The 12,366-nt window shown below is 39.3% G+C and overlaps 1 protein-coding gene across 1 annotated transcript; it reads left to right on the forward strand.

The window, feature by feature from the left end:
• Window positions 1-2,975: 2,975 nt before the first annotated feature.
• LOC127224398 (olfactory receptor 12D1) lies at window positions 2,976-3,902 on the forward strand. The gene has a single exon (XM_051187440.1). It carries the CDS (start codon window positions 2,976-2,978, stop codon window positions 3,900-3,902), a length of 927 nt encoding a protein of 308 aa, XP_051043397.1.
• The last annotated feature ends 8,464 nt before the right edge of the window (window positions 3,903-12,366 follow it).

Raw genomic sequence — 12,366 nt, forward strand, 5'->3', positions numbered from 1 at the left:
GTACTTTGCCAATAATGAAGAAATCAACAACTCAAAATTCTGAAAGTATAGTCAATATTAAATTTTTTACAATTACTTTATTCATAATTACCTAAGAATTTTACTTTCATTGAAAGAAGCACTATTGTTTTAGTTATGCAATTGAAAAGAAAATGATACATTCCTTATGGAAAACAGGACTTGGAATGAAAAGAATAGAAGAATTGTATTTGAAGAAAGGCAGACAAATAAATAAAACATGTTTTTGATGAGAGAAGATCTAGACAGTTCCAACATCTGGGGAGAAATCTGAGATGAGGCAGATGGACTTCTGGGATAACAGAAGACATCAGTTACCATTGCCACATTGATGGAGCTAGAAGAGAAGAGGGGGAAATCTTTGTATTATCTGAGGAGTGAACTTATTTAAAGGTAAGTGAAAATTAAGACCCAATAATTAATTTCGAGGGTACTAAAGCCATGGCTATTTGGCAGTCTCTTCTGGTGAAATGAGGGAAGGACTGCTGAGTCCATAGAGGAAGAGCTTTTCTAGTTCAGGGTCTCTGAAATTTAAAAAAAAAACACAAACAAACAAAAACAATAAGCAAACAAAAAAACCTCAGGGCATCTAGGGGAGTAGAAGCACACTAAGTCACAATTTATAATGCAAGAAGTAACTTGGGCCAATCATAACAACACAGGAATATACTCCCAGGACTATACTTGGAGGCTGAGGCAGAAGAATTGAAGCAAATTTGAAGTCAACGTGTGCTGATATGGAGACCATGGCCCAATAAACACATTGAAAAAGAGTTCTGGTGAAACAGCTCCATCTGTTAAGTGCTTGCCATTCAAGCATGAAGGCCCAAGTTCAGATCCCTAACACCCAGTTAAAAAGCTGGGGATGGTGATGTGTGTTTGTAAACTCAGCTCTGGGGAAGGCAGGAGAATTTCTGGAACTCTCTGTCAAGCCAATCTAGCTGAACTGGTTAGCTTCAGATTCAGTAGAACACTCTGTTTCAAAACTTATGTTAAAGAAGACACTTTATATCAACCCATTGCCTCCATGTGCACTCACATACCATTAGGAATATATTTTTGAAATAATTAATTTCTCAGATGCTAGGGAACATGAAGCTCAACATCAAATATAGTAGTGGAAATAAGCATAAACACTGTCAGACTTTGTAACTAATATGATCATCTGGATCTATGATGTTTCCCAGGTTGTAGGTAAGAAATAAGTCTATACAAGAACATTTCTACATTTTAAGTGTAGAAAGTATAGTCACTACTATATTAAAAAGCTAGCTTTCCTTTTTATTTTTCATTATGCATTTAAAAATACTTTATTTTTGTTGTTAAATTAGCTTACAAGGTAATGGATTTCCACATATTTTCATACATAATTTCATTTTTGATTATTCTGCCCACCCCCCAGTTCCTGTCTTCTTCTTCCCTTCCTCTTCCTGTCTTAGCTGTTGGTCCCCAGTATTTACCTTCCACATTGTTCCATTGTCTTCCATTCCCCTCTCTTTAAAGCTTTTCTTTTTTCAGTTATATGGTCCCCTTTCTGGTTGTCTATTCTTTACCCATTCCACATCTACTTGGATACACATATTTAACAATTAGAGGCTAGTCCTGAATATCAGAGAGCCGAGCAACAGTGACATATGCCTTTAATCCCAGTCTTGGGAGGTAGAGGCAGGCAGATCTCTAAGTTCAAGGCCAGTCTGGTTTACATAGTGAGTTCCAGGACAGCCAGGGCTACATAGAAAAACCCTGTTTCAAAAAACCTAATTGAGGGGGGTGGGAGGAGAGAGAAAAGGGACTTTTTATTTTTCGTTCCATATATTTTCCTACAAGTTTATAACTTCATTTTACTTTACAGTTATGTAAAATTTTATTGTTTATGTATACCAAATTTTCATTATTTATCATTACTTGATGAACATCTCGGCTGATTCCTAACCCTTTCCCTCACTATTGTCCACACAGCACACAGACATGAATGTGCAAATATCCTTGTAGTAGGATGCAGGGTCCTTTGGATAGATCCCAGGATCAGTATAGCAGGGCCACTTGGTGATCCTTCTTTTAATTTTTATAGAAATAGCCAGGCTGATTTCCATAGTGGCTGCATTAGTTTACATCCCCACCAACACTCTTCATCAGCATTTGTTGCCATCTGCTTTATTAATGATAGCCACCTTTTCTGGGGTAAGATAAATCTCAAAGTAGTTTTAATTTGCATTTTCTTGATGGCTAATGAAGTTGAACACTTTAAAAAGATTTATTGGCCATTCGTGTCTTTTCTTCTGAGAAATGTTTATTTAGGTAATTGGTCCATTATTGATTGGTAGATTGTGGTTAACTTTTGCAATCTTTTACATATTCTAGATATTAACTCTTTGTCTGAAGTGTAGTTGGAGAATATTTTCTTCCATTCTTTAGGCTCTGTTGGTAACATCTTTAATGTGCAGAATATTTTAATTTAATGTAATCACATTTACCAATTCTTGGGTACTATGTTTCTTTTTAAAGGGTCAGTGGTTGAGATGAGTCTATCTACTCCTATTCTCCTCAAACTGGAATTTTTCAAGTTTGCCAAGAGATGTCTGCCTCATGGAGCATTTAAGGGATGCCCCTTGTTAGATCTAACCTAAAAAACGAGAAGAAGATTGGGTCAAAATGTAAATGCTTACAGCAAGAAAATGTGGTAGACTGGTGATCTACTCAAAATCACTAAATAAATAAAAAAGAAATGATTAATGATAGTGTAGGAAATTAAAAGATGCTTGATCACAATCTACAATAGACACGGGATTGTTATTTAACATAATAATGGGTATATGATAGGAAAAAGTTGAAGAGGAGCCATGGAAAGCAATGTCTCACTCTCAGAATAGTTTGGTTTTGAAAATAAAAGTCATGGCCAGAAGGACTGGCCAACACAAAGAGTAGTGTTGTACAATAGCTATCTTTCCTTTGAAGTAATGCCAAACCAAACCTCTGCTACTGAGTTTCTCCTCCTGGGAGTGACAGACATACAGGAATTGAACCCCATTCTCTTTGCTATTTTCTTCACCATCTACTTTGTCAATATAACTGGGAATGGAGCCATCCTGATGATCGTCATTTCAGATCCGAAACTCCACTCACCTATGTATTTCTTCCTGGGAAATCTAGCATGTCTAGATATCTGCTACTCCACTGTGACAGTGCCGAAGATGCTGGAGAACTTCCTCTCCACCAGCAAAGCAATCTCCTTCTTGGGATGCATAACTCAGCTTCATTTCTTCCATTTCCTGGGTAGCACAGAAGCCTTGCTGCTGGCAGTGATGGCATTTGATCGCTTTGTGGCCATCTGCAAACCACTTCACTATTCTGTCATCATGAATTACCAGCTCTGTATTCAGATGACCATTACTATCTGGATCATTGGCTTTTTACATGCTTTGCTTCACTCTGTAATGACATCTCATTTGAGGTTCTGTGGTTCGAATCATATTCATCATTTCTTCTGTGATATTAAGCCACTGTTAGATCTGGCCTGTGGGAACACCGAGATTAACCTTTGGATGCTCAATACTGTAACAGGCACCATTGCCCTTAGTTCTTTTTTTCTGATATTTCTCTCCTATTTCTACATTATTGCCTATCTTTTCCTCAAAACTCGCTCTTGCAGCATGCTTCACAAAGCACTGTCTACTTGTGCCTCTCACTTCATGGTTGTTATTCTGTTCTATACTCCTGTTATATTCACCTACATTCGTCCCACCTCAAGCAGCTCTCTGGATCAGGACCGGGTCATTGCCATCATGTACAGTGTGGTCACTCCTGCTCTCAATCCACTCATCTACACCTTGAGGAACAAGGAAGTGAGGAATGCACTGACTAGGAAGATGAGACGATGGCTCTGACTTGAAGAAACCAATAGAAATCTTCTGAGGCGTAAATAGGTAGGCAGTGAAAAAGTGTAGAAACAGCTTCATTTCTCAATTTTAGGAATATATATTATTGAGAAAATTGGGCAACAGAAAATATATAGGAAAACTGTCAGTGTGAAACAATATTTTTCTCAGATAATGCAAAGGGAACTTGAACATGCATGGCTCTAGCTACAGGATTTTCCTGAATTTTTTTTGAGAATATCAGTTGATAATCTTGACTTGTGATATATTCTAATATATTACTACATGTAATTAGGTTTAGAATAAATAAATAGTAATTGTTTGTTTATCTGTGTGGACCCTTTTGCTTAATACATATTAATGAGGAGAATAAAATTATTATACTTCTTTCCCTTTTTTTAAAAAATAGATTATTTTATCCTGGTAACAGTTTCCCCTCTCTCTACTCCTCCCAGTTCCTCCCTACTTTCCCCCTTCCAGATACACTCCCTTTCTGTCTCTTATTAGAAAAGAATAGTTTTCTAGAGAGAACATCCAAACCTGACAAAATAAAATATAATAACATGAAACAAAACATCACATCACATTGAGGCAACCCAACAGAAGGAAAAGAGCCCCAAGAAAAGTCACAAGAATCAGAGATACATTCATTCATACACTCAGGAGTTCCATAAGAACACTAAGTCCAAAGTTATTACAAATATATTAAACGCCACTCTCTCTATACACACACACACACACACACACACACACACACACACACACACTGACTCATGTAGGCCCTGTGCTTGTTGCTTCAATCTCTGTGACTTCATATGAGCCCTGCCTAGTTGATTCAGAGGGCCTTGTTCTAGTGTCTTCCATCCCCTCTGGCACTTATGCCTCCTCTTCCAAGGGGTTCCCTGAGGTGGAGAATTCCATTTATAGTTGTGCGTTCCAAGGGAACTCTCTTTGCATAATGTCTGGCTATGGATCTTTGTATTTGTCCCTGTCTGCTGAAGAAGGAAACTTCTCTGATGATGACTGAATAAGACACTCTATGAGTATAGCAGGACATCATTAGGAGTCATTTTATTGATTATTTATTTATTTATTTTAGATCAGTAATGTTTATTTTGATCTTAGGTCTCTAAGATGTCTAATCTGTGGTTCTTGGTCACCCAAACAGTGTGTGGTATGGGCTCTGTATGGGAGTGCGCCTTAAGTCAATTAGACATTGGGTGACTACTTCCACGAGCTCTGTGCTACCACTGTCCTCGTTTATCTTCCAGGCAGGACAGATTGTAGGGCAAAGGTTTTGTGGCTGGTTTGATGTTTATGGTTTTCTTTTGGTAGCTTGCAGAGTACCTTCTTGTATCAAAGACACTAGAGCATGGGGTGAAGGCTCCATTAAGGTACCAGTTGAACTTCTCAATGTTCAATGAGTTGTGTGACTGTTGTCCTTGGCAATGTGACCCTGATGTCAGTTTGTGGAGAGCACCCCATTGTCTTAGCAATAGTCTGGGGATTTCCATGGGACTCCCATGGCCAACAACTCAATTGATTGTAACCCTCATTATTAGAACTCTCATTTGGTGACAAGAGAAGGGCAGTTGGGACTCCCCCATTATTAGGAACCTCATTAAGATTGCCTTCATATATTTTTGGAAGTTTCCATTGCATTAGGCTTCCATATCACCCCTCAAATGCCCCTCAACCCCAGCTGTCTCTCCTCACATTTCCTCCCTCAATCCTATCCCCCTTCCCCCTCCCCACCTGTTCTTTCCCATCCCTACCCACCCATAAAATCTATTCTGTTTTCCTCTCACAGAGAGATCCATGTGTTCCTCCAATCCCTTCCTCTATACTTAATCTTTCTGGGACTATGGATGTACATTGGCTTTCACTTATTTAATGGCTAATATCCACATATAAGTGAATACATATAGTATTTACCTTTCTGTGTCTGGTTAACTCAGGATGATTTCATTTTCTAGTTTCATTCGTTTGCCTGCAAATTTCATGATGCCATTTATTTAAATTTTTACTTATCTTATTTTATATATTGATCCCAGTTCCCTCTCCCTCCTTCCCTCTGTCTCTTCCATCCTCCCATGCTCCGCTGATCACCACCCCATCCCATTCCCCCCCCCACTCTACATGTAGGGTAATGCCTTCCAGGAGCGGTCATCTAAATCTGTCAAGTAATTTGAAGTAGGGACTAGGCCCTCCCTCCTGCCTCTAGGTTAAGGGAGTATCCCTCCATGGGGAATGTGTTTCCAAAGACCTTTTGTGCACCAGGGATACATCCTGATTCCCCTGTCAGAGGTCCCTTAGCCTGCCCAGGCCTTTTAGCTGAGACCCATGTTCAGGGTGTCCGGGTTGTTACAATGCTGGATTCCCAGCTATCATGATGTCTAGGGGCCCATTAGCTCCTCCTTGTTCAGGAGGTTTCTCAGATATTACCAATAGAATAGCAACATACATGGCTGAACAAGTGTCCTTTGGCATGATGGAGCATCCTTTGAGCATATGCCCTAGAGTGTGGTATAGCTGAATCTTGAAGTAGATTGATTCCTTGCTTTCTAAGGAATCACCATATCAATTACTTTAGTGTCTGTACAAGTTTGCACTCCCACCAGCAATGGAAGAGTATTTTCCTTTGCTACAAATAAATGCCAACATGATCTGTCTCTTGGGTTATTAAGGATGTTGAACATTTCTTTAGGTGTTTCTCAACCATTTGTATTGAATATTCTGTTTAGATCTGTATGTCATTTCAAAATTAGATTATTTGGTTTTTTGATATCTAGTTTCTTGAGTCCTTTATATATTTTGGATATTAGCCCTCTGTCAGGTGTGGAGTTAGTGAAAATCTTTTCCAATTTCATACAATGGGGCAAAGACAGCATCTTCAACAAATGGTGCTGGCACAATTGGATGAGGGTGTGTAGAAGACTGCAGATAGACCCATGTCTGTCGCCATGCACAAAACTCAAGTCCAAATGGATCAAAGACCTCAACATCAATCCAGCCACATTGAACCTCTTAGAAGAGAAAGTAGGAGGTACCCTTGAACAAATTGGTATAGGAGACCGCTTCTTGAACATAACTCCAGGGGCACAGACACTGAAAGAAACAATTAATAAATGGGACCTCTTCAAACTTAGAAGCTTCTGTAAGGCAAAGGACACAGTTGACAAGACCAAACGGCAACCCACTGACTGGGAAAAGATTTTCACTAATCCTATATCCGACAAAGGGCTGATCTCCAAAATATACAAAGAACTCAAGAAACTAGTCAACAAAACACCAAATAACCCTATTAAAAAATGGGGTACAGAACTGAAGAAAGAATTCTCAATGGAGGAAATCAAAAAGGCTGAAAGACACTTAAGAAAATGCTCCACATCCTTAGCTATCAGGGAAATGCAAATCAAAACAACTTTGAGATACCATCTTACCCCTGCCAGAATGGCTAAAATTAGAAACACCAGTGATGACTTATGTTGGAGAGGATGTGAAGAAAGTGGAACACTCCTCCACTGCTGGTGGGAGTGCAAACTCATACAGCCACTTTGGAGATCAGTATGGCGGTTCCTCAGGAAAATGGGAATTAGTTTACCACAGGACCCAGAAATCCCCCTCTTAGGCATATACCCAAAGGATTCACATCAATGCAACAAAGACATCTGTTCAACTATGTTCATAGCAGCACTATTTGTAATAGCAAGAACCTGGAAGCAACCTAGATGCCCTTCAATTGAAGAATGGTTAATGAAGATGTGGCACATCTACACAATGGAATACTACTCTGCAGAAAAAAATAATGGTATCTTGAAATTCGCAGGCAAGTGGATGGCACTTGAAGAAACCATCCTGAATGAGGTAACCCAGTCACAAAAAGAGGAACACAGTATGTACTCACTCATATATGGATTTTAGACCTAGATCAAATGATCACCAGCCTATAATTCACATCACCAGAGGAACTAGGATACAAGTTGTATTCTAAGAGATTCATATAAAGTCCCTCACAGAACTGGGAAGGGACAAGTCCCCCAGACCTCAGGTATAGTGGGGGAGGACAGCTAATGGAGAGAGAAGTAGGAGAAAATGAGAGGGAGGAGAGGAAGGCATGTGCGACCAGGAGGATTGAGCCTGGTTAGGAATGGAAAATAGGAAAGAGAGAGAGAGACAGAGACAGAGAGAGAGAACATAAAAGAGGGAGCCAATATTGGTTTGAAGATAAAGTTGAACACAAAGAAAGGTCGAGGGAACTACAAGACTGCTCCCAACTAACAATCTCAGCTTCCGTGGAAAGGCTATCATAAATGCCCTTCCCGGAGAGTGAGATCAACAACTAACTTCTCCATGGAGTCCTCAACTAATGCCTGTTGAAAACATGAGCAAACACCCATACATAAACACTGAGTCAAACTAGAACCCAGAAGCAGATGGAGAGGACAAGACCATGCGGTAGAAGTACATAGAGACAGCTTACCTGAACAAGGAGGAGCTAAGGGCCACTAGACTGATAGCTGGGAAGCCAACAGGGGTCTGACTCGGACCCCCCTGAATATGGGTCTCAGCCAGAAGGTCTGAGCAGCCTAAGAGACCTCAGACAGTGGAGCCAGGATGTATCCCTGGTGCACAAAAGGACTTTGCAAACATATCCCCCATGGAGGGATAACTGCCTTATTCTAGAGATAGGAGAGAAGCCCTAGTCCCTACTTCACAGGACCTGTCAGATCTACATGACCCCAACTGGATGGCATTCCCCTACATATTGTATTGTGGTGGGGGGTTGGGAGGGGAGGGTGTTTAGAGTGCATGGGAGAGGGTAGAGAGGGCAAAAGGGAGGGAAGGAGGGAGGGAGGGCTTGGGGGGAGGGAGGGAGGGAGGGAGAGGGAACTGGGATCGACATGTAAAATAATAATAATAAAAAAAAAAAAAAACGCTTTGACTCCAAAATTTAAGTTGAAGAACAAGTTACTGGGGAAAAGTATTTCTATTTTTGTTTCCACAGAAAATGAAAAGATGTGGATTCCTTCCAGACTAATGTGGTTTGATCACACCAGACCGCCTGAAACAGAGTACAAGCTGATCCTACATTCCAAACAGCTGGACAAAACAGCCCTACAGACTACAGCTAGGATATCTGAATCTTCTTCGAATCCCCCAAGACAGCGCCCCTTACCAGCAGGAAGTAGTTTGGAAAGAACGACGCCCAAATTCCCAAATATTGTGTATAAATGTTTGTTTTCATTTAATTGGACTTTGTTATATAAAATTACATAAAAAATACTCTATATGCATAAAAAAAACTTGAAAAAAAATTTCATAGGCTGTGACTTTGAATGACCCTGTTCATTGGCTTACAGAAACTTTTCAGTTTCATGAAGTTCCAGTTATTAATTGTTGATCTTAGTGACTGAGCTACTGGTGTTCTGTTCAGAAAGTCTTCTCCTGTGCCAGTGCATTCAGGGTTATCCCTACTTTCTCTTCTACTAGGTTCAATGTATATAGTTTTATGTTGAGGTCTTTATTTCACTTGGACTTGAGTTGTGTACAAGATGATAAGTGTGGATCTATTGGTATTTTTCTATACACAGCCATCCAGTTTGACCAACAACATTTGGTGAAGATGCTATCTTTTTTCTAGTGTTCATTCTGGTTTATTTATTAAAAATCAGGTGTCAATAAGTGTGCAGATTTATGTTTGTGTCTTCAATTTTAGTTAATCAATCAATGTGGCATGCCAATACTGTGCATTTATTTATTACTATAACTTTGTAGTACAACCTGAAATCAGGAAAGGTGATGTGTCTGACAGTTCTTTTATTGTTCAGGATTGTTTTAGTCACCCTGGTTTTTCTGTTTTCCACATGAAATTGAGAATTACCTTTCAAGATATGTGAAGAATTATAATTTTGATGGAAATTGCATTGAATATGTAGATTTCTTTTGGGAGAATGTCCATTTTTACTACGTTAATCCTACCAGTCCATGATCATGGGAGAGTTTTCCATCTTCTGATATCTTCTTCAATTTATTTTTTTAAAGACTTGAAGTTCTTGTCATGCAAGTCTTTCACTTGCTTGGTTAGAGTTACTCCAAGGAGCTGGGAACAGAAGCCCTCTTGGGTCACAAAGAGCATTGGAGACGCAGAGTCTGCATTCTTCGAGCAGGAATGCAGTGGCAGTTACTTATTGTTACCTGTGTAAGTTCATCCTCAATAAAACACCTATGTTATGAGTAGGTTTTCCGCTGGCCTGGTCCCAGAGCCACATTAGCCCCAAATAACACACAGAGACACTATATTAGATATAAAGCTGTTGGTCAGTTACTAGTGTTTCTTATTGGCTAGCTCTGTCTTAAATATTAACCCATTTCTATTAATCTCAGTGTTTCCACGTGGTCTTGGTTTACCAGAGAAAGGATCCAGAGTTCTGCTCTCTTGGTCCTACATTTTGAATCCCCTTACTACCTCCCCCTGAATTCTCCTTCTCTCCTAGTCCCACCTATCTTGTTTTCCTATTGGCCAATAGTGCATTACTCATTAACCAATAAGAGAAATATATTTACAGACTGACATCTCCCATCACACCTATTTATCATTTATCTTGGGTCTTAAGAATTCATTTAAACCTTCCCTTCATCTGTGATTTTAGAGTTAAGAATAGAAGAAAAGTCTAAGGAGAGCCAGCTGGGCATGTGTCAGGAGTATCCTTGACTGTAGACTTAGAAAGGCCATTGTGTGATGGATTACCTTGGATACCCCAAAATGTTGGAGATGACAGAGTTGTGGGATACTGGCTGAAGAGAGCTGCTAATAGAACCAGCCCAAAATAAAGAAGTGTGTTGCAGTTAACAAAGCTGCAGGGAGTTGGAGCTCTGTAGAGCTTTTTGACATCAGACATGGAGGAGATGCAGAATTTGGAGTTTACCCAGCTGTTTTTCAATATTGCTTTGGTCCAGTATTTCCTCTTGATCCCTTCTCTACATTTTGGAATGATAATGTATATACTGTGCCATTATATATTGGCACAAAAAATGCAATCCATTTTGTGATTTTGATTTTTAGGGGATTACAGTTAAGCAATTGCATGAATCTTGGAAGAGACTGAACTTTGGACTTCAAAACATTATTGAGACTGTTATAGACTATGGGGACCTTTGAAGTTGAACTAAATGCATTTTGTATTATGATATTGTTACAAGCTTATGGGGGCCATGGAGTGGAATGTGGTGGTTAGAATGTAATTGGCCCCCATCATCTCATAGGGAATGGTACTATTAGGAGTTGTGGCTTGTTGGAGTAGGTGTGGCTTTATTGGTCTCTTTCATTCAAGCTTTGCTCAGTGTAACTCATAGACCATCTTTTGTTGCCTTCATATCAAGATGTAGTGCCACATCGTCTTGCATGCTGCCATGCTTCCTACCATGATGATAATGGACTAACCCTCTGAAACTACCTAACCCTTTCTTGGTTTCATTTATAAATATTGTCCTGCACCTATCCTCACAACTGTTTATATAGATACATGCATACATTATAGGATAAGCTCTTTAACATAGCAAACATAATATTATTCATGTAACAAATGGAGATGTTACAACATTTGTAGGACTAGAGGAAAAATAAACATGAAGGGCCCCATGCTGAAAGTATTACTGAAAACTTCTAGATGGTGTCCACAAAACAGTAAGCCAAGCTAGGGGCTTAGCTGATGTACTTCTTAGGGCAGATGCCCATATAAGCTTGTGACAAATGGAGAACCACAGAGGAATTGCCCTATATTATGCCTTTCTTTCACAAGTTGGGAAAACTTGTTTATTTTCGTATCCATTCTACTCAGCACAAGGGACAAGCTCCCTTGGGGTTTTAATGTCTACAGATCTGCTTATTAAAACACTGGCAGAACTGTGGATGGCAAAGGGGTTTCTGGAGAGGAAATGTAGGCCAGAACCACAACATGAGCTGTCACTTCAAATATTTTACAACCTGTGCAATTTGTGTACATAAACCTGAGAATATTTGTTACTTTTGGTCTGGATAATCAACCAGGTAAGAGAATGCATTAGGAGTAAACTTGGAAGTTACCTGTATTTTCTGTTCTTTAGGGGGTGGTCTGTCTGTTCGCAACATTAAACATTAATACCTACAGTTCAGGTATTAGTTCCTTGTCTTGAGATGGACTCTTCTCCCTGTGTGAGGATTGTGAAGGTTCTTTGAATTTTGCACAGAATTATCGCATCTCATCTTAAGTCATCATTGTTGTTACTTTAATCCTCTATAAAGCCAACCTGAAATCCCCAAACATTGAAAGTGCTGAACAAAATCATTGGAATTGATCATTCCAATTGCTATTTTTTCTTAAGAATTAGGTTAGTAGGTTTTTTTTGATATATATATTTTCAGAACTGTTTTGTTTTCGGGTTCAAAGACTCATAAATAATCTTGGTCACATGGGTTGAATTTTTAACGAGA

This window comes from Phodopus roborovskii, unplaced genomic scaffold (assembly GCF_943737965.1).
Source record: "Phodopus roborovskii unplaced genomic scaffold, PHOROB, whole genome shotgun sequence".
Taxonomy (NCBI): Eukaryota; Metazoa; Chordata; class Mammalia; order Rodentia; family Cricetidae; genus Phodopus; species Phodopus roborovskii.